Source organism: Ostrinia nubilalis, chromosome 5 (assembly GCF_963855985.1).
Source record: "Ostrinia nubilalis chromosome 5, ilOstNubi1.1, whole genome shotgun sequence".
In the NCBI taxonomy this organism is placed as follows: Eukaryota; Metazoa; Arthropoda; class Insecta; order Lepidoptera; family Crambidae; genus Ostrinia; species Ostrinia nubilalis.
In genome coordinates, this window is record NC_087092.1 from 1,633,458 (window position 1) to 1,661,452 (window position 27,995).

At 42.4% G+C, this 27,995-nt stretch overlaps 1 protein-coding gene across 1 annotated transcript; it reads right to left on the bottom strand.

Moving 5' to 3' along the window:
* Positions 1-157: 157 nt before the first annotated feature.
* LOC135071623 (uncharacterized) lies at positions 158-27,905 on the bottom strand. The gene is made up of 15 exons (XM_063965386.1): positions 27,471-27,905; positions 27,010-27,186; positions 26,597-26,686; positions 25,810-26,090; positions 24,605-24,785; positions 23,901-24,102; positions 22,181-22,376; positions 16,271-16,418; positions 15,697-15,811; positions 12,173-12,345; positions 11,575-11,712; positions 11,239-11,340; positions 7,861-10,060; positions 2,192-2,324; positions 158-339 (listed from the first exon to the last, which is right to left on the bottom strand). Exons 1-15 carry the CDS (start codon positions 27,647-27,649, stop codon positions 239-241), a joined length of 4,416 nt encoding a protein of 1,471 aa, XP_063821456.1. The 5' UTR covers positions 27,650-27,905; the 3' UTR covers positions 158-238.
* Between the last annotated feature and the right edge of the window lie 90 nt (positions 27,906-27,995).

Sequence of the window (27,995 nt, forward strand, 5' to 3'; positions counted from 1 at the left end):
CTGCATTCATATTCGTATAATTTGACTACCCACCAGTTATTTGATAGATGTGAAAAAATTTGCTGAGTGAACCTTTTGCAATCAAAACGTTATTTTTACGTTGACCATATCCCATTACAATACTGATGTCCCTCTAACTACGTTAAAATTATAACAACAAACCTATTTTGGGTCCAAATCGAATCGCCAACCGTCTTCTCCTGCGAGCGAGAGTGACCGTGCGTTGGTGCGCACGCGCTCATTTGGTCGTCATGTCGGGCCAGTAGTTGACGTAGTAGCGGTGCGTGCTGCCTTCGAATAAGCGGTCCAGCCAGTTCTCCAGCCCGTCTAGAAGGTTCTCTGTAAATAAGACGTTAGGTGGATGAGAAAAAGGTTAAGATTATTTTGTGAACTTAAGAAAAAGTGCAGAGGCAGAGTAAAATAAGATCATCATCATCATCATCATTTCAGCCATAGGACGTCCACTGCTGAACATAGGCCTCCCCCAATGCTTTCCATGTTGATCGATTGGTAGCGGCCTGCGTCCAGCGTTTCCCTGCTACCTTTACGATGTCGTCGGTCCACCTTGTAGGTGGACGTCCCACGCTGCGTTTTCCGGTACGCGGCCTCCATTCCAAAACCTTTCTGCCCCATCGGCCGTCAGTTCTGCGTACTATGTGCCCTGCCCATTGCCACTTCAGCTTGCTAATCCGTCGGGCTATGTCAGCGACTTTGGTTCGTTTACGGTAATAAGATCACCTCGGTTTCGACTCAAAAATAAGATCACCCTCACTCAAATGGATGGATGTCGTCAAAAGCGACTAAAGGACACAAATACAAACATCAGACTATCCTCAGATTGCCTCTGGTAAATGTCCCACATTTTGGAAATTGTATACCTCTGCCACCTTATGTTTGGGAAATGATGTATCTAAGTCAGGGGTGTCCAAACTAGATGGGACCCAGGGCCAATAAAAATTACTAAATACATTGGTGGGCCGCAAAATATTTATAAAAATAAAATACTGGTAATAATAGTATCGTTATTTATTATCTACTTTTTTATTAATTTGTCTTTTACAATTCTGTCAACATCAACCTCAATATTAGTAGTAGCTAGGCGCAGTGCATGTTTAAGTGAAGTATCTGTCAATGAAGACCTGTATTTCGATAATAAGCTTCATTGTTGAATATGCACTCTCACAAAGGTAGGTACTGCCCATCATTGAGCCCATTTTTTGCCCGAAATTCGTCAGTTTCGGGAAACATTCAGCGAGGAGCTTAAAAAAATCAAGTCCTAGTTCAGTTATGCCCTTGTAAAAGGGGTCTGATTGCAGATCACACAGTTCCAGTTGATAATCAATCTTCACACTCTCAACTGCGATCGTTAATGGATGAGTGAAGAGTGCTATATCACTCTCTTTTTTTTTAAATCTGCAAAACGCCGTTAAAATTCGACGATTATTTCGTGGTCATTATGTATTTGAGGTGCTCCAAAAAATTACAGAAGATAAAAAAGATTCTACGAGCCGCAATAATCCAAACCGCGGGCCGCGGCCCGCGGGCCACGGTTTGGACAGCCCTGATCTAAGTGAAAGAAATCAGACTAGCTCCCCACTCCTCAGTAGCTTGCAAGAATGCAATTCGGTCAGAACTCGGAAATAAATCTCGTAGAAATAAATTCTGTCGTAAATCAAAGAAAGAAAGAAACATTTATTACGATGAACATCACAAAGAAGGTATGTATATGGAAAAAAATACAGAAATCGCAGATAAATATTACAAGGAAATAAAAAGTGAACTGAGCAGTGCTATCCTATCGCAACAGCGATGCCCATCGCAATGGGACTCCACTCAGCATATGCCGTGGCACACGGTGGGGAAGGCCACGACGCTGGTTTTCAGTGTGCCGCATGCCGAGTGGAAGTCACGGACACTATCCTAAACTTAGCCTAAACAAAAACGTCTCTATTTACGACAGTATTTAATAGACACATCAGGTAAGTAAGAGACCATGGTGTTCATCTTGTGCGTTTTAGTCCTGTTAACCCCTCGTAAATATGCTTGACGAGAGGGTTCATCACAATAGTTCAGCGGCGGCGGGGTTCAAACCAGCGCTTCTCAGTCCGACACTTTCACTGTTAGGAGTTAGGAGGCTATTGTCGCTTGACGATGGTACGGAATCTTTTTGTTTCCGTAGCTAGCAGGTTACCTTGCAGCAGCACGGGCGGGTCGGGCGCCTCGTCGCAGGAGGAGGAGTCGGGCTCGGTGTGGAAGCCGATGAAGGCGCCGGCCTCGGGGTCCTCGCAGCCGCCGCCCAGCGACCGCGTCATGCGGGACATGCGCTGCAACAACCATTATCAATTTATCAATGAAACAAGATCGAAAAATCGAATGAAATGGTTAAACGACTAAGAATCTTTCAGCGCACATGGTCGCTGTGGCCAACTATTTCTTCTGTGGTATGGTGTAAGTGCACGCACTACGCGACCTGGCCGTGCGACCAAATCAATGAGGGTTTTCGCGAATGAAAGATCCGCTAGATGGCGGGACGTGGATGTGGGGTCTGACTGCTGCGTGATTGGTGGATTTTGACATATCTGTCAATGTCATGTCAAAAATAACCAATCATGCAGCATTTGGACCTCGCGTCTACGTATTGCCATCTGGCGGATTTTTCATACGCGAAAACCCTTATTTCATACATTTCGTTTGCTGCAGCGACCTGGCCGTCTAATGCTCAGGGGCACTTTAATGTACACCTGGCATAGCCGCGCACAGTATGTTATGAGACTGTATAATCGGACATTCTCATTTATTTGATGAACCGTATAGAGCTCAGTTATACAAACATACGATACGATACGATACGATAGTGCTCACCCAGCCAGGACGAGGCCTGCTCCGGTCAAACCGGCATACCAGGAGGCACGATTTTAAGGAAAGACACGCTCTGGGATGGGAGAGGACGGCCGACTAGCCGCTGCGTCTTTAAACCGCAACCGGTCGACCACAACCAAGTAGATATGCATCCTGAGCCTGGTCTAGGAAAATAGGTAAAGACGGGTTATCGTTGATAGGACTGAGCGTTGATGCGATGAGATGGGCGGTCTGGCCTTTGATGAGATGGCTTTGGTTTGTTCTTGGTTCATGTACTGCTGCTAGACTAGCCTCGTTGTTCTCTTGATATCTGCGGTACTACGTTTTTGTCGTCTCTGTATCTTCCAGATTAAATATTTCTTCTACTTCTTTTCTTAATGTCGTTGGAAGGACTAAACGCGTAGTGCGATGAGATGGGCGGTCTAGCCTTTGGTGAGGGAGGTGGCTTGTTTATTCTTGGTTCTCGTACTACTGTTTGACTAGCTTCATTGTTCTCCCAATTGTATCGTCTTATAGGTTTTCTGCCTATATATTCCTCCAGGTCTGGTTTCTTGTATTTCTTTTCTTTAGTTTAATCCGGCCTTTTCGTGAGATGGCTTGGTTATTCTTAGTTCTTGTACTGCTACAAGACTAGCTTCATTGTTCTTCCGATTTTATGCTTCTTTTCTTCATATCGTTTTGTTCGGACTCAGCGTTGATGCAATGATATGGGCGGTCTGGCTTTTGGTGAGGCGGCTTGGTTTTCCTTAGTTCTACTGCTACAAGACTGGCTTCATTTTTTTTTCTTCAATTTTATGCTACTTTTCTTGATATAGTTGGTAGGACTGAGCGTTGCTGTGATGAGACGGGCGGTCTGGCCTTTGGTGAGATGTCTTGGTTCTTGTACTGCTGCTAGAATATCTTCATTTTTCTCCTGAGGTCTGTGTTAGGTAGGTACTGAGTTTTTGAAGTCTTCTTCTTTGTTTACATGTTCCGGGTCAGATATTTGTTATGCTTCATTTTTTATTTCTTTGTGTCAGATTTCTTGGATAGTAGATTTTTAAATTTTAGTTCCATTTATCCACAACCTCTTAAAAACTTGACTCTTTTGGTTTTTTTTTTAACTAATTACTACGGCGATAACTGTGGTTTTGGGATTTTGTCGTCTTCTTTGTTGTCTGTTTTCCCTTGGTCAAATATTTCTTAAATCTATTTTTTTTTTGTCTTGGGCTAAATAAATCTTCTCTCTTCGATTATTTGATTTGTTTGCACTTTTGACTATTCCGTCGATATATGTGGTTCTGGCTTTTAGTCGTCTTTTTCGCTGTCTTTTGATATTATTTTTCAATATCTAATGTTTCTTGTGCTGCTTTTCTTATTTCTTTTTATGGTGGGTTAATTTAGTCTTCTCTCTTTCGTTTCTTGAATAGTGCTTGATGCGGTAAGCGGACGGCGGGCCACTAGAAACGGCATTTTAGGAGCGCGTTCATATTTTCCTAACATTAAACGATTCGCCTTGGTGTAATCTAGTATGATTTCTTTTTAGTTCAATGATCTTTATGCAGGGTGATTGTTGCATTGAGTTTCTTCCTTCCTTTCCATCAGGTTTTTATTTCTTCACTGTTTCGTGGATATTTTTTTTTCCGTGGGTATTTTTAATTTCTTTCACTAATAAGTTATTTTCCGATGTCTTCAAGATATCCATGAATTGTCTTCTTGAGGTAAAAGACAGTGCTAACTGTCTCGTTGGATTAGGTTTTTATGCTCTTGGTGAAATAATGTATTCTCATTGAAAAGATCTTATTAGATTAAAAATTTCTGGTTGAAATCCGTTTTCCGACGAGGTTATAGAGCAGAGCTTGTTGAGCTGTATGTGTACACTGTAGGTTCACCTTAAATTGTTTGCAATCTGTAGTTTCTTATTGGAATACGTAGTTTCTGCAATCGATTTGAATATTTTGTGGTTCCTATAGGATTTCTTCATTAAATAGTCAATGGCAAGGTTTTGGTTCCAGTTTTTGAGTTTTCTTGCTATCAAATAAGTTTTTTTAGGCGGAGTATCTTTCTTCTGTCTATGATGAAGACCTTTTCCAAAATTCCTTGACCTTCCCTGTGCATTTAAGTCTCTTAAAACTGTAGTATGTTCGGTTACTCTTTCAATTTTCCGATTCCGGTAAGCTGATGTTCTGTTGATAGTATTTGTCTACGCATGTGTAAATATGGCAGTAATCCTGATTCTTTTAGGCTCAAGATTTCTTTGATGATTTTCCAGGTACCTAGTCTGCTATTTGATTGCTGATTCACTTGTTTCACCGCTAGGTTTATATCTCTCGTTAAGATGTACAAGATCTTGTCTGGTCGCTTTTTGATCAAGTCTGGGATACATAGGTTCGTTGATGTGGTAAGCTCTTTCTCAAAGTAGATATTTTCCATCGCCAGGTAGTTTGAAAGTGTATGCCTTCGTTTTTTAGCTGTAGAAAGGGGCTTATAACTAGAGGGTTAGTGAATTATGACTACGGTGTTATTGTATTTTGCATTGTCAAAGCGTCAAGTCTTTTGTTTTTAACATGCTTTCAACAAAATGTTAGTCGGGCCACCTCTTTTTTGTATGGGTTGTACTTTTGAATGGTTTACGACATGCACATGTGACTATTAGTTGTTTTTGCAAAGCAAAGGATCTCTGTTGTTTCAATTTTTTTTTTTGTGTATTTTGGCAAATGTGTTTAAAGTATCCATCTACTAATGTTAGTGCAATAGTGAAGTTAAATTTTATTGCTTTTGGAAACTTTTTATGGCGACCAGATGTTGACCTTTCCTGGTATTCGCTTTGAAATTTTGTGCAATAAGATGTCTTTTATAGAATGTGTTTGGTGAAAGTTTTGTAGGGATCTTTCTTTGTTATCGATTATTATTTATACCTACTATAATGACATGCAGGAAGCAGAATACATGTAGATAATAATATGTAGAGTACATGTAGAATCTGTATGTATCAAAATTATTAATAAAAAAGTAAAGTTTATGGACCAAAAGTTAGAGCTTTTCATTTGACAAACTATACGATCTATGTTACATATTTTTAAGTGAAAATACTAGATCATAATAATTATGCGTTCGCTTTGGTGCTTTTTGGCAAGGTAATTGACACAAAATATTTATAAACAAAGAAAGATAAGGAAAGATCTCACCGGGTTTCGTCGGATTAGTTTTCTAGGCTTTAAGCTTAGGCGCTGTGCTGGTCACTGTCACCTACTCGATGCTTTTTTCTCACCTACAGTTTTTCTCACACAAAAAAAATTATCTATAACCACTATTTTTTGCACATCTGACTATGTTAATAGTTAATCGCGACTATGATTTCGGGTAATTCACTGTTAGAACATTTGGGTTTCACCGTCGCGTCGGCGTCAAACGCCGTAGGGCTTTGTAAGTGCCTTTTAGGGTCGGACCGTCTGGAGCGCACGTGTTGCGCACGTCCACTCCCGAAGGCTGCCCAAAACGAACTCCTAGAGCTCAGTTATACAAACATGATAGTAAAACTCCCGTTTGAAAATTCCAAGTAGTTTACGCGGTATAAAAATTCAAAGTTACCTATTTTTTTACTTCAAAATTATGCAAAAATATTCTCACTCGTTAACTAATAACATTTAATTCAGAATTGTTATAATACTTCATAGAGCTCTTAAAACTACACGTAATAAGCGTATTAAGTGCTTCGTAAACGTATTCAGTTAATTAGGAAAAATGATATTAGTGATTTTTGTTTTTATTTTTTTTTTCTCAATTATACCTTAATATATGCAAACATTTTTAATTGCAAGATATAGTCTGATATTTAATCTAATTGTATAAAAAAAAACAGCTTTAAATTCCGTGATATATTTGAGGAAAATCAAATTGAAAATATGCGCCATATAGAATTGTAAATTTCCCATCACTTTTTAATAGCAATATTTCTTTTGGATGTTTAAATATCATCAGCTCGATTGTACCAAATTATTGTATTGACATTCGATTTACATTAGGTTTCAAATCGATGAGAAAATTATTAAAGGTAGGCTAAATTCGACTTCCTAGATTTGTTTACATACTTTTTTAGTTAGTTACTTACATACAACTTAAGTTAATATAAGAGTGTTAAAAAAGAAAAAAGACTCGACTTGAGAACCTCCTCCTTTTTTTGAAGTCGGTTAAAAACAATGTGAATGTGATTTTTTAGAACCTTCAACACTATGCACATAACAGGCGGGATTTGAAACTTTTTAGACATGAATTATTCCTTCCAAAATTGTCGACCCTAGACGCGTAAAAATTTTACTAAGACGTTTTATGTTTTTTCTCAAATATATCACGGAGTTTAAAGATGATTTTATTAATACAATTAGATTAAATATCAGACTATATCTTGCAATTAAAAATGTTTGCATATATTAAGGTATAATTGAGAAAAAAAATAAAAACAAAAATCACTAAAATAATTTTTCCTAATTAACTGAATGCGTTCACGAAGCACTTAATACGCTTATTACGTGTAGTTTTAAGAGCTCTATGAAGTATTATAACAATTCTGAATTAAATGTTATAAGTTAACGAGTGAGAATATTTTTGCATAATTTTGAAGTTAAAAAATAGGTAACTTTGAATTGTTATACCGCGAAAACTACGTGGAATTTTCAAACGGGAGTTTTACTATCATGTTTGTATAACTGAGCTCTATACGTTTCATCAAATCAATGAGAATGTCCGATTATACAGTCCCATAACACACTGTGCCGCGGTGCAAGTTCTGAGATTTTCCATTAATTACATGAGGCTGTAAAGAGACGGGAAGTGGGTTCAGAAAAACAATAACATGGGGTGTAAAATATCACGTGACGTGAGTAATGGACGACCCTTATCTGTGGTGATAGTTGATAGTGACTTTAGTCCCAGTCCGCGGTCATATACCGCGGCTCATGGGTTTTGGTTAATTGGCTCATCAGTACTTATTGGCTCAACGATTCAGCAGCCGCTGGAAGGTACCTTGTGCGGCTTGGCGCACTCGGGGTGCTTGGCGTGGTAGATGCTGAAGTGCTTGCGGTGCGGGTTGAGCGCGAGCACGGTGCCGACGCAGTGCGTTGACGCGGGAGGTACCTTGTGCGGCTTGGCGCACTCGGGGTGCTTGGCGTGGTAGATGCTGAAGTGCTTGCGGTGCGGGTTGAGCGCGAGCACGGTGCCGACGCAGTGCGTTGACGCGGGAGGTACCTTGTGCGGCTTGGCGCACTCGGGGTGCTTGGCGTGGTAGATGCTGAAGTGCTTGCGGTGCGGGTTGAGCGCGAGCACGGTGCCGACGCAGTGCGTTGACGCGGGAGGTACCTTGTGCGGCTTGGCGCACTCGGGGTGCTTGGCGTGGTAGATGCTGAAGTGCTTGCGGTGCGGGTTGAGCGCGAGCACGGTGCCGACGCAGTGCGTTGACGCGGGAGGTACCTTGTGCGGCTTGGCGCACTCGGGGTGCTTGGCGTGGTAGATGCTGAAGTGCTTGCGGTGCGGGTTGAGCGCGAGCACGGTGCCGACGCAGTGCGTTGACGCGGGAGGTACCTTGTGCGGCTTGGCGCACTCGGGGTGCTTGGCGTGGTAGATGCTGAAGTGCTTGCGGTGCGGGTTGAGCGCGAGCACGGTGCCGACGCAGTGCGTTGACGCGGGAGGTACCTTGTGCGGCTTGGCGCACTCGGGGTGCTTGGCGTGGTAGATGCTGAAGTGCTTGCGGTGCGGGTTGAGCGCGAGCACGGTGCCGACGCAGTGCGTTGACGCGGGAGGTACCTTGTGCGGCTTGGCGCACTCGGGGTGCTTGGCGTGGTAGATGCTGAAGTGCTTGCGGTGCGGGTTGAGCGCGAGCACGGTGCCGACGCAGTGCGTTGACGCGGGAGGTACCTTGTGCGGCTTGGCGCACTCGGGGTGCTTGGCGTGGTAGATGCTGAAGTGCTTGCGGTGCGGGTTGAGCGCGAGCACGGTGCCGACGCAGTGCGTTGACGCGGGAGGTACCTTGTGCGGCTTGGCGCACTCGGGGTGCTTGGCGTGGTAGATGCTGAAGTGCTTGCGGTGCGGGTTGAGCGCGAGCACGGTGCCGACGCAGTGCGTTGACGCGGGAGGTACCTTGTGCGGCTTGGCGCACTCGGGGTGCTTGGCGTGGTAGATGCTGAAGTGCTTGCGGTGCGGGTTGAGCGCGAGCACGGTGCCGACGCAGTGCGTTGACGCGGGAGGTACCTTGTGCGGCTTGGCGCACTCGGGGTGCTTGGCGTGGTAGATGCTGAAGTGCTTGCGGTGCGGGTTGAGCGCGAGCACGGTGCCGACGCAGTGCGTTGACGCGGGAGGTACCTTGTGCGGCTTGGCGCACTCGGGGTGCTTGGCGTGGTAGATGCTGAAGTGCTTGCGGTGCGGGTTGAGCGCGAGCACGGTGCCGACGCAGTGCGTTGACGCGGGAGGTACCTTGTGCGGCTTGGCGCACTCGGGGTGCTTGGCGTGGTAGATGCTGAAGTGCTTGCGGTGCGGGTTGAGCGCGAGCACGGTGCCGACGCAGTGCGTTGACGCGGGAGGTACCTTGTGCGGCTTGGCGCACTCGGGGTGCTTGGCGTGGTAGATGCTGAAGTGCTTGCGGTGCGGGTTGAGCGCGAGCACGGTGCCGACGCAGTGCGTTGACGCGGGAGGTACCTTGTGCGGCTTGGCGCACTCGGGGTGCTTGGCGTGGTAGATGCTGAAGTGCTTGCGGTGCGGGTTGAGCGCGAGCACGGTGCCGACGCAGTGCGTTGACGCGGGAGGTACCTTGTGCGGCTTGGCGCACTCGGGGTGCTTGGCGTGGTAGATGCTGAAGTGCTTGCGGTGCGGGTTGAGCGCGAGCACGGTGCCGACGCAGTGCGTTGACGCGGGAGGTACCTTGTGCGGCTTGGCGCACTCGGGGTGCTTGGCGTGGTAGATGCTGAAGTGCTTGCGGTGCGGGTTGAGCGCGAGCACGGTGCCGACGCAGTGCGTTGACGCGGGAGGTACCTTGTGCGGCTTGGCGCACTCGGGGTGCTTGGCGTGGTAGATGCTGAAGTGCTTGCGGTGCGGGTTGAGCGCGAGCACGGTGCCGACGCAGTTCCGCGCGTTGACTCGAAGTTCGCCGCCGCCCAGCGACAGCTGTAGTACGCGCCGGAACCACTCGATGTTGCGCTCCACCATCAGGTACGCGAAGAGTAGCGTCTTGTTCCTGAAAAATTTATAAACTTAAGCGCCTACGCAAACTTGCACGGCTGCACAAAGTGCGTGAGCCCGCCCACCCAAAGCGCGTGTCAGACGCATGCGCTGCTCACATTATTCTTCGATAGTAATGCAATCGCCCGCGCGATTAGAAATTATTTTATAAGGAGACTGGAATACTTTTTTTGTTAGCGTCATGAGTCGCCTCCAGTGTTGTACACTATTGTAATTTCATTTTTTTTTATTGTAATAATTTTAATGGAATCGAGTGTATTTGCTCAAAATGGCAAAAAATTGAAGCGGTGAGATAGTGGCGCCTTCTTGTCAATGTTTATTTTAATTTTATTTTATTATATTTATTTTGATTAATGATTTTTTGTAATTTTAAAATGTTGGTTGGAGAGGCACCCACTGAAAACCAGCGTCGGGGCATGCTGAGCAGGCGCCTTTTTGGCACAAAAATATGCGTGTATGTATAGTTTTTTTAAGTCCCTTTGTTCTGTTTTTTATTTTCTTTTTGTGTCAAATAAAGTTTTTCTTATTCTTATTCTTTTGCGCACCGTCTCAGCTGCTCCCCCATACTGCAACTGCAACGAAACTGCAACTTTCTAATGATTCTGATGAATGAAACTGAAACTGAGTTTCAAACTGGTCGCGTCATTTGTGGTCTCTCAACGGACGCTATGGCAAAAACTTAGATGCAACTCAAAAGTAACTAGTAGCAGTTGCAGTTCGTTGCAGTTGCGTTTCACCGTCTGTTCTGGGCCAAAGGGACGCTAAAACTTGCGCGGGCGCACGCAGCGGGTGCCTGCACCGGTCGTCTGACGCGGGTCCGCGCACGCTCGTGGCGTGCGATCTGCTACCCGCATCGCACCTGTGGGATCCCGTGTCAAGCGTCCACGGCAAACTGCGCTATTCTTGATTCAAACACTAGCGTAGCGTAGGCACTGAGACTCGTCTTATTTAGTAGACCCTACCCACTAAACTCTCCACCGTGTATAAAAAAACATATTAGTTGCGGGCGTCGTAGTTGTCGCACGTCGTTTACGTATACTAAAAGCTGGATATTCATGTAAAGATAGACAATGTAAGCCAGTTAAATTAGAATTGCTTTTATTGACTTCAAAAACTAATCATTCCTATCTGTAGGGTAAATAACTACACAAGACACTTTAGCTAGCCACTTACTTGCGATACGGCCACACGATCTTGTGGAACTTGGATAGCAACTGCACCCGGCTTTGCATGTCCACCAGTAGTACTATTGTCCGGCAGCCCGGTTTTAACAACCTGCAACAAATTTTATATAAATACTAGAACAAACGAACTGTTATAAACAACGAAGAAGTCGCCTTCAATGTTCGCAAACAACTATGAAATGAGTAGGCGCATATAAAATAGGCCACGCCCATATAAAAACATGCCACGCCCATATCTGACTAGATATTCGAAGTTAGATTATTAGAAAACACAAAACAGTGTCGCAGGCTTGCCTTAATTTCACTGATACATAATTTAGTATACCTGACTAATCCATTGTATTTCTCGGCCCTCAGCTCGTGGAGCCGCATCTCGGGCTGCGGTTCGTTGTTGTTCTTCTTGAGGCCATTTTGTTTCTTCCTCTCGTCCTTGTTACGCTGCACCGATTCTTCTTCGACACGACTAGAAAGAATAATATGATCAGCTTAAATAGTTTAGTTTAGTTTTAGTCCCTGTTGAATTTTTGTAGGCGTGGCTAAAATACATGATGTTCTTTTTCACATTTCCTTCTTTTTACACACAAAATTTGTCAGCAGAACACAAAAATCAGCATGCAATTACTTGAGGTATTTTTTTTAGGTTCATGAACCTCTGCGCTCACCTATTGCCCAATAAAGCCGATTACTGCTACCGACAAATAGGTTGATGACCCCTGCGCTCACCTTTTTTATGCATAACAAGGCAAGTATTTGACCGCAATCGCATCTGGTGTTAAGTGAGATGCAGTCTAGGAGGTTACATAATTATTTGCCCTGTAAGTGCCTATTCACTCTTGCCTTGAAAAGGTCTAGATTATAGTCACCTATTCCTTCATGAAGCCGCCTACTGCTACCGAATCTATGAGGTACACAGGAGCACTCACATGAGGTACGCCATGAGGTATCCGGCGGCGAGCACGAGCGCGACGGTGGCGAGCACGGACAGCGCGGACAGCGCGTGGTGCGAGCGCAGCGCGAGCAGCGAGCGCTCCGCCCACTCGCACATGCGCGCTGCGAACGCGCCCAGAGCGCTTCTACCCGCTTCGTCTACGAGTTCCTGGGGACAAATATTGAGGACTAACTTAAGAGGTAGTCGACGACAGACCTCCCTGTGACGCCAATACACGACACTAGCGGCCGCCCGCGTTATCTTACGCTTGGATCCCGGTTTAATTTTGCAAAATCCCGGTTTAGTGAGCACCTACGTTCTAAAAGGAAACCCCATGCAAAATTTGAGACTCCTAGCACTTGTAGTTTCTGAGATTTCGTGATGAGTGAGTCACGGCCGAATACTGAAACGCCATTTAAATATTTGACGGCTTCTCAAATAGTTAAGCAGCTCCTAAACTTACATTTCGCATACTCAAAACAATATCTGAGCAGTTCTCAATTTTTAAGCACCTCTCAAATTAAGTTGCACTTAAACGCCACTCAAATGAATTTTCGCATACTGAAACGCCATTCAACGATAAGCATTACTCAAACAACTGTCAAATCGTCTTAAGCAGCTGTTAAATTTGAGAGTGCTTGCCCGGTATCTTAAATCCTATTCTTATACCTAAATCGACCTAAATAGTGGTAAATAAAGTGTGTCATCGTTATAATTTCTTTCGAGCCTCGAGGAAATACCTAGATCTAATCGCAGGAACGCAATAAGGCTGAACGCTATTGAAAAATATTATTATAATGACATGCAATTCCGAGCGAGGTTCCGCGTCTCTAAAGAAACGGTGTTGTTTCTGGATTCATAATTTGGAAGCTCTTTGAAACCCCTCACCAAACGCCATACAACCAGTGGACCAAATACTTATTATAACCCTACTGTTCTACGCAACGGGAAGTTATGAACGTGTACTAGGTGATATCTTCCACATCTAACAGCCAACTGTGCATCGTATAGTGCACGAAGTAACAACCAAAATAGCTTCTATGAAATCGCAATACATAAACATGCCTATTTCTGAGGAATAAGGGGACATCGCATAGCAGCATTTCCAAGAGTTGTTGATTTGTCAATTTGATGCTCTGTCAACAATGATAAATGTCAATTGTGGTTACGTTTCGGTCCACGATCGCCACTTAATAGATTTCAACAATAAAAAGTATCACCTTTAAAATTTATTTTTTTAATTAAATAAAAATACAAGCATAATTTTTTTTATATGACAAAACGAGATTTATACAGGGTGTTTGGCGCATCGTGTGCCAAAATTATTTGGCGTATAGAATGGGTCATTTCCTATATTTTCAGCCCCCATAACACGTTCCATGCCAGGCGGCTACTTTTATATTATTTTTTTTAATAATTTCACCAAAATACCCAAATCGCATCATTTAATTTCGATTAAAAAAAAAACTACTAGGCGTAGCCTCAAAGTAAGTATTTTGTTTTGACGTGCATTGATGTAGTGTTGCATCAAATCTAAATTTACTGGCAAATATTATCTAGTTTTTTTTTAATTCAGCTTTAAAGTTTTCCGAAAAGTTAAAAATGGACTGAACATTTAAGTTTACATGGCTATAAAAAAAAATTTAAAAGAGATAGCGATCTTCGGATTTTATCAAAACTTCTGTAGTCTATCCCCATTCAAACGGTATACTAATATTGTTTAAATAATAACAACAACTTCACAAATTCCTTAAATTAGTGCATTGACTCTACTCGGACTGATTTGCGAAATTTGTGTTTATAGCCCCTTTTTGTGTGAATAGCACGTTAAACACCTAACAGGTAAAAATGATTTATCTTATGCAATGAAAAACCTTTTCCCTATCGTTTTTCAGTGTGGATTTCTTGAAATTAAAGACGAAAATTATTATTTTGATCGTTTATTAATTATTACAAATTTTGTTCAAAACGTCCGCCTCGGCAACGTATACTAATTTCGACTGTTGTCGTATGCAACCACATTTCTCTTTTTATTACTACAAAGGCGTTTTCTATTCGTGGATTAGAAGAGATACAGTGGCCTGCACGTTCCCCAGACCTAAGTCCCTTAGATTTTTACATCTGGGGACAAACTAAAGAACTGGTGTACGTAATGGATTCAAACAATAGAAGAACTACAACAACGAATAGAAAACGCCTTTGTAGTAATAAAAAGAGTAATGTGGCTGCATACGACAACAGTCGAAATTAGAAGAAGATGTCGTGAGTGTATCTATACGTTGCCGAGGCGGACATTTTGAACAAAATTTGTAATAATTAATAAACGATCAAAATAATTATTTTCGTCTATAATTTCAAGAAATCCACATTGAAAAACGATAGGGAAAAGGTTTTTACATTGCGTAAGATAAATCATTTTTACCTGTTAGGTGTTTAACGTGCTATTCACACAAAAAGGGGCTATAAACACAAATTTCGCAAATCAGTCCGAGTAGAGTCAATGCACTAATTTAAGGAATTTGTGAAGTTGTTGTTATTATTTAAACAAGATTAGTATACCGTTTGAATGGGGAGAGACTAGAGAAGTTTTGATAAAATCCGAAGATCACTATCTCTTTTAATTTTTTTTTTATTGCCATGTAAACTTAAATGTTCAGTCCACTTTTAACTTTTCGGAAAACTTCAAAGCTGAATTTAAAAAAAACTAGATAATATTTGCCAGTAAATTTAGATTTGATGTAACCCTACATCAATGCACGTCAAAATAAAATATTTACTATGAGGCTACGCCTAGTAGTTTTTTTTAAATCGAAATTAAATGATGCAATTTGGGTATTTTGGTGAAATTACTAAAAAAATTAATTTAAAAGTAGCCGCCTGGCATGGAACGTGTTATGGGGGCTGAAAATATAGGAAATGACCCATTCTATCCGCCAAATCATTTTGGCACACGATGCGCCAAACACCCTGTATATAATAGAAACTAAAAATAAACTGTTCTATGTTAAGTTCATTGAGTATATTTCCAGAAAATACAATACATAACCAAACGATGCTGCGTGTAATGGATAAAAAACGTAAAGTTATCATTTGTGTAAATGAAAACATACTTTTTTTGGTAAATGTTGCCATTATGTAAACATTTGAGAGCTGCTTAGCTGATCACGGCTTCAAATCCGTTGAGTGGCGTTTGAGAATACCATTTAAAATTGAAGGATACTTAAATTTAGGAGCCCGTCAGCTGAGTGAAAGATTTGAGTAGCGTTTCAGTATTCGGCCGTCAGTCGATCAGTGACCTTTCGCTTTTATAGATATAGAAGATAGATAGACGAGCTGTTTTCACACTTTGAATGTGAATAATTTGTACAGTGGATAGCAAATCTGACTACACTTTTTTTGTTGCAAATAGACCCTCTATTACTACTACATAAGATGCCATAGCATTTAGCTTGTTGTGCTGTCGTCTGTACATTTTTTTCGATGTAGTATAGTAAGCTATTCGATAGAAGACATTCTTACCTGAACATGTGCTTCGTATGCCAGCACTTCGGTGGGTTTCAGAAGTCTCTTTATAAGTTGCTCCAGCGCTCGCTTGGTCTCGTTTAGACGCTCTTGATACTGTATTACTTCTTCCCTATAAAACAAAAATTGAACTGTAACTTGACTAAACAAGGTTTCTACATCACGAACGTTTGTTTTATACTCTTGAGGACTGGAGTCTGCTGAAAAGCTTTAGAAAGTACTCCTAAATTACACTCTGATTAATTGGTTTACCAGGTGTTCCCTGTAGAATTCTAGTGGTATTGACGTCCGTAAACTAGAATGAGGTAAATGACTTCTATGACTTTTGTCAGAGTAAATACAAATGAGTAGGTCATCTTCATAGAAACGCCCGAGCGCGGTTTGTATGTGAGCGCGCCAATACGTATGCGGCGCGCACGCACACACTTAGCGGTGAGTTGCCCCGAATTTTGTCAGTGTGTGCGTGCGCGCCGCATACGTATTGGCGCGCTTACAAACCGCGCTCGGTGCGTTTCTATGAAGATGACCTACTCATTTGTATTTACTCTGCTTCTGTTGACTTCAAACGAACCTGTGCGCGGGATCGGCGGGATATTCCTCGGTGCAGTGCGTGTGCGCACAAACGGGCCACGTCTCGTTGAGCCATTCATACTGGATGCGCGTGGGCTCGCGGCGCCATATGATCACTATGCGGTGCTCCATCTGAGACGCGTCCCCACCTAGACAAGTAAAATAAATGTAATCAGGTGGCCGCTTATTGTGACAGATTTTTAGCATTAGTAGTGTGACTATTTATGTACCGAAGCTGGAACGAGAACACCTTGCCATTTGATTCGCGAAACGTGACATGTAATAACGAAGGGCGGGCGGGACATATTGCTTGTAGAACTAATGGCCTTTAGAAGAAAAGTTCTCGAATGACGACTACGAGCCGGATGACGTAGTGTGGCCAGGTCTCCCACTAGATGGACCGATGATCTGGTGAAGGTCACGCGAGGTGCCTGGATGCAGGCGGCGCGGGACCGGTCTTTGTGGAAATCCTTGGGGGATCCTTTGTCCAGCAGTGGACGTCATTCGGCTGAAACAAACAAACAGCGCCACCTTTTGGGCGCAGTCTGTAGTAGCTCGTTGACAGATGTATTTATTTATTTATATTAGGGAAACAAACAATTTTGATATACAGACAAATAATCACACATTAAAATGAATACAGAGTGCAGACTAAAAATTAATTAAATAGTAATAAATTATACATTAATTTCTAAATGTCAAATAAATACAGTGTCAATTTTATAAAATGTCAAACAATTAAATTTCTAAAAATTATAAAATGACAAAAAGTTAAATATTAATAAAATTGTATAAATTAAATGTCAGAGAAATTACATGTCGCCACAAAAGAATGGTTGGATAATAGGGATGATGACTAGGTAATGAAATCGAAATTCTATTTAGTTCGTCAGACAGATAATTAGAAAATATTAGGCTCATATTTTTTTTCTATAATCGAATAATTACAGTATTATATGTATTGAGTTGAAATGTCGCGTGACGTCACTTTTGAGTAAAAGTTCTTCTCAAGCGTGACGTATCGCGCCATTTCAACTCGATGTAGCACTGTTATTTAAGAGCCATTTTACATTTTCGTGCGAATTTCTAAGATTTTGGAAGCATGAATTACTATCTTAAGCAACACCCAGAGATTATTTAATAACTGCGAAAGATAGGTCAATCCTTGGTGTTGACCATTAATGAAACGGATTTACTAAAACTCTTTTGCTTAATTCACAGTGCCCCATCTCCCACAACCATTTTACGGAAAAATTGCCGCAGACTCATTTTCAAAGTCCTGTATCTATTATTTATGCTCATATAATAAGCTTAAAAATATATAGTAATCATCGGACATATATTCTTGTAGTCCATTAATGAAATAGATTCTTGAATTTCATTACCATTATTGAGTAAAATCTAAAAATAATTTGGCAAATTTGAAGATTAACGTCACATTTTGATCGTGGTTTTTGGTTTAAAAACACAGCAAAAACTGCAATAAAAGTATCCCAAAATAAAGAATATTCATTTTAGAATTGATTTCTACAGTTATTGTTTAAATATTAGTAACCACTTTGTCAAAATACTGATGTGAATATCAGTATAAATTACAATGCGCAAGCCGACATCGATTAGTATGGCGCGAGCGCCCGTCAAGGCAGGACCTGTGTCATTTTTCCCGCCGTGACGTTTACGTGCGTTCGTGTCGTAAAGCGGTAATTTGTACGGCGACCAAATACATTTAATACTATGCCGAGAGGCTGTTTCGAGTCGGCCGGCCGAGCAGAAATTGAAATAATGAATTTTAATTTCTTTGACGGATCTGGGTGTAACTATGTATAATATGTAGGTATCATGTATTTAACTTAATAAATAAATTATAAAAAAGTATATCCATTATGCTAGCACCCTTAACACAAGCATATTGGTTGCCTACTTTTGGACTAGATGGCGCTGTGAAATTGTCCAAAGATTTGTTCATTTATTTATCCGCTTTGAGTTTTGTTTCGTGAAGAAGAAAAAGAAGCGTTTTGTTTCGAGAGGGAAGCTTTGTTTTTAAATCTACTAATAAAAGAGGAAAGATTTAATTGTTTGTTTGTTTGTTTGGAGGCAATAGGCTCCGAAAAAAAATTCTTTCACGATTTAGAATCCAAATTTTTTTCTATGTAGGCTATAAAATATTTTCAAAAACTTTAGTCCAAAATCTTTGATAAAATTCGACGTTTAATAAATAAATTAGATAACATATTAATACTTTTTTTTTCAGTACGATTTTAGTACTTGTTTTTCAGAAATTCTACGATTTTACTAAACTTCTAAAGTGTATATTTTTTATGCATAATTTATTAACTTCTAAAATATACATATATCCTATTGATAGATGACGTGCTTCGTATTTTATTAAAATTATTACCTGACTAGGTTAAAAAGGTGTGGAATGTTTTTTTGGAGATAACTTGGTTCCATAGAAATATAGAGAGATGCTAAGTAATGCGCTGAGTTCGAAACTCAGTGTCGTATTAGAAATTTACACACACAAAGAAATCTAATTATGTGCTCATTATCCACTGCGGTATCAGTATTCAACGTTCGAATAATCTTTAGTATTATGCAAGCAATATGAACTGTTTACATAATGACGTCGCTACTGTCATCATTGCTTTCACAAGCAATATGTTCTAATTTGTCCCTTGTCACATTTCCCTTTAGTTTCTGTGATCTGTGCTTGTTTCTAAGTTGATATCAATGATATATTCCTTAGTACTTTTGATTTAAATTTTTTTTTTATTTTGACACGTGTTTGAAAAATCAAGGTCAGATTACAATAAAATAACGTGGTCCCTAAACCACGGTTTAAAATAGTGTGGTTGCATAGAGCCTGCAACGGGCAACCGCGTGCGCAGCTGCTCATACTAATTTTCGATACAAAAGCAAGTGTTGGCGCCCTCACGAGTTTTAGCGGAGTTCCATATGGTAGCGGGAGTAGACTTAATGGAAATCTATGCTTCTCCGACGAACAGTTGTATGTGGAATACTCCAGAGTATGCGCACACAATAGCCTGGCGATTTTAGCATCTGAAGGAAAAACAAAAAAACATTGTTTACAAAGAAATCTGCGGCAGGTGTAGTGTTTTAATTTTGTTTTAGAAAGATCTCATAATTTTGTAAGTATTCAAATATTTAAACATAATAATTTGTAGATTTTATATCAAAAAATATAATCATTTAACAAAATTAATTTTCTTAGAATATTTTAATTCTATTAGAACCATTTTCCACTTCATCGCAGAAGAAGTCGCGGGCAAAAAGCTAGTATGAAATATGTAGTATTGCCCGCGGCTTCTGGTTTGTCACAGATCGTCATAAATTATAGCCTATACATTGTTATTCTGGTCAACGCCAGGGATGGATGAGCTTCGCTGTCGCTGGCGACAGCAGGGTCTTCTGGTTCAGGGTTCATGGCGTAGGTCTCAGGCAAAATGAAATCCACTCGTAGAAATTAATAAACTCAGTGTATTCACGAAAATAATTACACACAGCACTAGAGTCGTATCGGAACTGAGTGAACCAAAGGTCTTGCGATAGGAACGTCAGACCCGAGTGACAGTTGAACACAGACTGCCTAGTACTGCTGTACTGTTCTGTAAAGTTTCATCAAAATCTGTTCAGTAGTTTTTGCGTGAAAGTGTAACAAACATCCAGACATACACACAAACTTTCGTATTTATAATATTAATAAGACTAGTAAGAAGTAAGATAGTAAGATGAATTATTTTAGTTATTTGTTTACTTATATTAATATTTATTTATTTATTTCTTAGCTCTGTCTGATAATGGATCTGGAGGAGATGCAATGGCCACCTCCGTAACAAAACAATAGAACCCTATGGAGTTTGGGCTTGTGTGATTCGCCTTGACGAATATTTCGTATCCAGGGTTCGATGATGGAGCTGTAAGGGGGCAAATTTTTTTTGTCACTACTGTGACTCTCTTTATTTTGTACTTAATATATATTTTACATATTATACCTATTCGTGTTTCATTATGAATCGAAACATAAAAGACTTAATAAACTCTATTAAAAATTTAAATTAATTTATCCAGTTTGAATACCTCATTCTACCTTAAAATTAATAACTTAAATCAAGTCTTAATACGGTCACGGTTCAAGATTTTTTTGTCCATTTCAGCGTTCTTTTTACTCTTTTGACGTTGCGTTGACAGCTTTTACCTAAATTCGCGCGGAATATTTTTGTGAAATGGCTCTTAATTATGAAAGAAAATAAAAAATATGAGTCTTATATTTTCTAATTATCTGTCTGACGGACAAATAATTGAACTTTTGTCATCTAAAGCCTGGTCCGTGAGCACGTAGAATTTTTTCCAATGACCCCAAGCTGCCCATCCTTGTCGCTTGCACGTAATTATGTTGCTATCGCACTCGTACACTCACTGTGGGCGCGCGTCGCACAGTCGCGACAGCAATATAATTACGCGCGAGCGATAAGGATGGGTAGCTTGGGGCCATTGGACAAAATTCTACGTGCTTACAGACCGGGCTTTAGCAATAGTAGTGTGACTTTTTATGGACCGAAGTCGGGACAAAAACACCTCTTCATTCGCTAAATGAGACGTGTAATAACAAAGGCTATTGGATGCTTATTTGGCAGCAGCGGGTGGGATATATTGACATTTGGCAGACGTACACCAACGAGTACCTAATAACTAAATGAATGAATGGATGTGATTGGAAGATCGCGCGGAGAGCTGTATCGGCCTCTACAATCGACGTGGATGCCTCAACGTGACCACAACCACTCTGCCGACTAAGAAGAATAAGGATGGATGAATTAATGCAGAGTTTCGCAAACTTTTTGTGTTCAAGGTACATCTAGGAAAACGAAATTTTTTGGACACACACATGAAAAGCTTTTTGAGCAATTACCTTTATTAGTCTTACTTGCTTACTAAAAATTATGATTTTTATTTATATGATAACCTTGTTTTTCAGGCCATCTAATGACCACGGTGCACCAGTGGCCGCGGCACACCCTTTGCGGAACACTGAATGAATGGATGGATGGTTGGATGAATGAATAAATAAAACACGTCTGACCTGCGCCGGCGGCGAGCGCGGCCACGAACTGGTGCTGCGCGTGCGCGTACACGTAGGCGTAGGTCAGCCGCTCGGGCGCCGCCGCCGCCAGCCGCCGCAGCGCCACCACCCATGGCCATCCAGCAGGAGACTGACCTGCGCCGGCGGCGAGCGCGGCCACGAACTGGTGCTGCGCGTGCGCGTACACGTAGGCGTAGGTCAGCCGCTCGGGCGCCGCCGCCGCCAGCCGCCGCAGCGCCACCACCCATGGCCATCCAGCAGGAGACTGACCTGCGCCGGCGGCGAGCGCGGCCACGAACTGGTGCTGCGCGTGCGCGTACACGTAGGCGTAGGTCAGCCGCTCGGGCGCCGCCGCCGCCAGCCGCCGCAGCGCCACCACCCATGGCCATCCAGCAGTAGACTGACCTGCGCCGGCGGCGAGCGCGGCCACGAACTGGTGCTGCGCGTGCGCGTACACGTAGGCGTAGGTCAGCCGCTCGGGCGCCGCCGCCGCCAGCCGCCGCAGCGCCACCACCCATGGCCATCCAGCAGTAGACTGACCTGCGCCGGCGGCGAGCGCGGCCACGAACTGGTGCTGCGCGTGCGCGTACACGTAGGCGTAGGTCAGCCGCTCGGGCGCCGCCGCCGCCAGCCGCCGCAGCGCCACCACCCATGGCCATCCAGCAGGAGACTGACCTGCGCCGGCGGCGAGCGCGGCCACGAACTGGTGCTGCGCGTGCGCGTACACGTAGGCGTAGGTCAGCCGCTCGGGCGCCGCCGCCGCCAGCCGCCGCAGCGCCACCACCCATGGCCATCCAGCAGTAGACTGACCTGCGCCGGCGGCGAGCGCGGCCACGAACTGGTGCTGCGCGTGCGCGTACACGTAGGCGTAGGTCAGCCGCTCGGGCGCCGCCGCCGCCAGCCGCCGCAGCGCGCGCAGCCCGGCGCCCGCGCGCGCCACCAGCACGCAGCACAGCCGCCGCCGCGCCGCGCGCCACTCCACAGGGCACACGCGCTCCAGCACGCTCTGGGGAACAAGCGGGAATCAGCAAAGGCATTTACATTAATAAAGCCTAGTCTGGTCCGGGATAGGGTTGCCAGGTCCAAAATCAATTCATTCATAATTTGGCCGGACATTTTACCCTAAAAGCCGGACAAGTGACGGGTGGAGGGGGGGGTGCAATTATTGTCATAGCTCACGAGTGAGTACTGTCATCGTATCATCGGCCGCCCAACATAACATCCTGAATCCTGATGCGTGCGCTTCATATTATTCTGTGGTTCAACTTTCACCTGGCGCAGCAGGTCAAATAAAAAGCCTAACAAACACACAAAAACAACAAAAGGACAGGCTGGACAAGACCGTAAAAAGCCAAACATGTCCGGCTAAAGCCGGACGCCTGGCAACCCTAGTCCGGGAGCACGTAGAATTTTGTCCAATGACCCCAAGCTACCCATCCTGCATATGTTGCTGTCACCCTCGCACACTCACTGCGGGCGTGCGTCCCACAGTCGCGACAGCAATATAATTACGACTATAGATGGATAGTCTTATATCAGCGTTTTTCAACCTTTTTCATGACACGACCCCCCTAGTATGAAAAAATATTTTGCGACCCACCGACTGTTTGCTTTTTTTCATGCATTTTATAATGTTACAAAGATGATGTAGGAACTGAATATTTCAATCCATACAACATTTATGCATTTACTTAAATTAGATTTCGGATGAATCTATCTTTATAACTTAACTGTTTTTTTACTGAGGTGGTTTTTACGACCTCTCGCGACCCCCCTATAGAGGCTTGGCGATCCCCCAGGGTGTCGCGACCCACAGGATGAAAAACACTGTCTTATACAAACACTTCGTCAAAAGTGAGGCCATAATCTTATATCATTACTGTCAAATCTTATGTCATTACTAATAATAACGAAAAGCGATGACAAATAAGTATTAGACTAGGCGCAGATCACCGATTTTTAGTTGGCCGATACTTGGACCCGATTTTAATTTGTATGAAGAATCGGCCAAATCAAATCGGTATTAATAATGTGCGCACTTCCATACATGCCCATACTGATCAACTGCCCGACTAAACTATCAGCCGACGAAAAATCGACTGTACCTGGACATAAAGTATATCAATTTGTGTTATGTGCACTGTGTTTCTTACGTTCACGGCGCACGACCTAAATCCTAGCTAGACCCTATGCATAACATACAAATGAAGTAAACAAATCAATCCTTTAGGCCCAAAACAGACGGTGGAACGCAACTGCAACGAAACTGCAACTGCTAGTTACTTTTGAGTTGCATCTAAGTTTCTGCCATAGCGTCCGTTGAGAGACCACACATGACGCGACCAGTTTGAAACTTTTAGTTTCAGTTTCATTCCTCAGAATCATCAGAAAGTTGCAGTTTCGTTGCAGTTGCGTTTCACTGTCTGTTCTGGGCCTTAGTCAACAAAGATTCAAAGATTACAACTAAGTATTGCTAGTGGGTGGTAACCAAACTAAGTTACACACCATACAAGTGGATTGGAGTACCAACCTGGGAAGACAGTCTGGGTAGTGTCAGCATCTGATTAGCTTCAATCAGCTGGTGCAGCGTCTGCGTTGGAATCTCGGTGGTGCTGACAGTGGCTGCTGGCTCCTCACTGTCTTCTTTAAGGAGAACCATAGTGTCGGTTTGTCTCTGGACCTTGTACCGGGCTGTCACGTTCTGGGTATCGCGAGCCGTCATGTCAACGAAGCTGAGAAAAATGCAATCTTGTAAATGTTGATTTCGTTTACTAAACATGATATTCCTTGATTCCTGTTCTTGCCAAAGTTTGAGGTAGTTAGCTGATAATAAATAAAGGAAGTACAAAGGTGCCCAGGTTTCTTCCACCACCATTTTTCAGCACCAGTGGTGTTTTGTATTGTAATATTGGTCCAAAGTGGCAGGGTAAATGCGCTAATGCAGAATTTGAATTTTATCAGTTTACCTAATACCTGTGCTTTACTGAGAGAGGGCGCCTGTCACTATACCTGATTTTGTTATCATCGTCATAAAAGTGCCTCTTCTGATTATAGCGTCTGTAATGTAACATCATGGTAAAGTAATAAAGAATTAGGCTGAGTTGCACCAACCTATTTTAACCGTGACTTTAACGATAACCGGTGTATTTTGCATGGAGTTTGACAGATTTTTGACGTTTGTCAAAGTTAAAGTAAGATGGTGCAACCCAGCCTTAGAATTAGAAAGTGTCTCACCCAAAAGCGACTCTGTCTCTATAGTGGAAGGCGGCGATGAGGTACCGCAGGCGAATAGTGGCACGTTCCTCGAAGATCAGCGCCTTCACCTTGTTGTCCTCGAAGTCCGACACGAAGGCCTCTGCGTTGCCGTTGTTTATGCCGCGCACCAGCTTGTACGGGAACTTCCAGCGGATGAACTCTGGGGATGAAGGACAAAAATATTAATAATAGGCTAGATGACGAAATTTCAATTATTTGTCCGTCAGACAGATAATTAGAAAATATTAGACTCATATTTTTTTCCATAGTCGAATAATTACAGTATTAAATTGAGTTGAAATGTCGCGTGACGTCACTTTTGAGTAAAAATTCTACTCAAGCATGATGTATCGCGCCATTTCAACTCGATGTAGCTCTGTTATTATTTAATTATGAAAGAAAATAAAAAATATAAGTAATATTTTCTAATTATCTGTCTGACGGACAAATAATTAACTACTAAATAGAATTTCGATTTCATTACCCAGTCATCATCCCTATTGTATTGCTAACGCCCGTATTCACAAACATTACTATGAGGTCTCACAGTGCGCGTGACGCACAGGGTGACACACGAACCAATCACAGAGCTCTACAACGCTGTGCGTTTGATTTGCTGCTTCACTCAAGCAAGCATCGTTTGTGATTACGGGCGTAAATGTCATGTACACATGTTTATCCAACACCAGCGTGAGACATGGCACCCCATGCACGCCCACGCGCCGCGCTAATCCCGCTTCGTGGCCCGCGTGAACTGTCGCTAGCGTCACGCCCAATGGCTATATCACACTTAAACACCAATATCAACTCACCTAGAATCTTCGGCAGCGACGACAGCCCCTCTTTGTAAATGTACACATGTTTATCCAACACCAGCGTGAGACATGGTACTCCGTGGACGCCCACGCGACACGCTAATCCCAACTCATGATCCGAGTTGACTATCGCTAGCGTCACGCCCAATAGCTACAGTGTACTTATATCTGTGTTTACTCACCTAATATCTTCGGCAGCGACGACAGCCCCTCCTTATAAATGTACACGTGTTTATCCAGCACCAGCGTGAGACATGGCACCCCATGCACGCCCACGCGCCGCGCTAATCCCGCTTCGTGACCCGCGTGGACTGTCGCTAGCGTCACGCCCAATAGCTATATCACACATAAACACCAATATCAACTCACCTAGAATCTTTGGCAGCGACGACAGCCCCTCCTTATAAATGTACACATGTTTATCCAACACCAGCGTGAGACATGGCACTCCATGCACGCCCACGCGACGCGCTAATCCCGCCTCATGACCCGCGTGGACTGTCGCTAGCGTCACGCCTAATGGCTGCAACGCATCTACAAGTCGCCGCCACGCCGCCGCCGAGCGGACGCACTCGAAACACCAGTCGGTGTAGAACAGGACGATAGCCGGCGTGTTGACGCTCTTCTCGATTATGTTGTTTTCGAAATGGCTGAAGAAGACAAAACCAATTAAAAATGTATAAAATGGTAAGAACGCCACCACGCCTCGGCAGAGCGAACGTACTACCGAAACAGGGCAATAGCCGGCGTGTTGAAGCTCTTATCGATTATGTTGTTTTCGAAATGACTGAAGAAGATTGTTTTTTCCATTTTATTGATTGATTGTTCCAATTTACAATGATGATAATATAGAAGCATGTAAGTAGCATAGCAGTGCTTCAGCGGTGGATTATCAGACACCAAATTTAGTCTCATCAGAGTGGTAAAATAGAACTAAGTGTGCTTTAATATTTAAAGTATGTATTGAATGGACCACAAGCCTGAGGCAGATAAATAATTTCTACACATTTACCAATACACTCTGTCTTTACCAATACTGAGATTTGCTTGTAGACCATTTTAACTATACAATTATTTAGATGAGAGCTTTATTAGATGCAGCAATTTGTTATATTTTAAAATCCTTAATGCAACTCTAAATGTAGAAGTGACTCACCGTGTTGTCACAGACAGTTTGTGAAATAATGTAATATCCTGATCTTGTGTTCTGAAGTGGGTGCCAAAGAATTCCTCAAATGGGTCATTGCTGAAATATGAAAATTTTGAAACATTCATTAAATTCCAATTATTGTAGATCACTAATCATTCTCTTACACAGTAGTAAACACACTTTGAAGTTCTAATGCCTGTAGTCTGCACAATTATATTTTATTCTTTTCTTGTCAGTGAAACTAAATATTAGACAAATGGAAGTATTCTCTTAGTTTTTACATTTACCATTTTAATAAAGAATGAAAATACAATAAAAATTGTATAAACATAGTTAACTAAATTTGTAATTTAAAAACCTACTATAGCTTACTGATAATATAAAAAAGAACATCACATTAATGAATTAAACAAACCAACCTGAATCTAGCATACTGGCTGTAGTCGTGCCTTGGTTTGTACATATGTTCGTCTTCGTTCGTAATGCCATACAGATCATACGCCTGCCGTCTCTCGGTGTCTGACAGAAGCTCATACGCTTGTTTAATCTCCACAAAGCGAGACTCTGCATTGGGATCTTCATTTTTATCTGGGTGCCTAAAACATTGAGGAAATAATAATGTCATCAGCATATTAGCAGTTTAGTTGTTTAGCAGTTTAATATAAATTTATTAAAAAAATACAATATGTGTATTTTTTTTATCCACAATGAGGAAGCTCTTGACCTGTATTAAACTTTTCTATTCTATTTATTTTAATAAACAGTATGAAACTTGTGGGATTTGAGTGACAAACTAACTTCTGTCTTAGAAAACTGTACACAACAGTACAGAAAATATTACTAGGCACAAGGATCTCAAAATCTTATGAACAAAACATACCACTCTTTAGCTAGCTGCCTGTAGGCTTTGCGTATTTCGAACAGGGTGGCCCTGCGGTGTATACCAAGAATCTTGTACGGGTCACCTATTTTTTGCGCGAGAACCAGTGGGCACAGTGCGATGGCCACCAGGACCCACACCCATCGCCCTTTCCATCCTTTCTTGCCGTACCATAACATATTATCCACTTAAAATCGAGTTCCACCCTTCCAAACGACACTTCGCACTATTCATAGAATTAATTTCATAGCGACACCAAAACAGACGCAGGGCACATGACTGACTGCAAATTAACACAAAATACTAGAAAATGTTATCAGTCATGGATCTTAAAATAGAATAGCTGAAAATTTAAGAATCCTGAAAATTTCACGAAAATTACAAAACGTCAAACGAGCCGAGCAACCATAGTTGAATCAATATGTTTTTTAATTTGTTCTCCACTGCGCAACATGTAATGAAATAATCATTCATACATCTTCAGATTAAATTCTATCCAATCTCTCTTTCACTCTTAACTTGTAA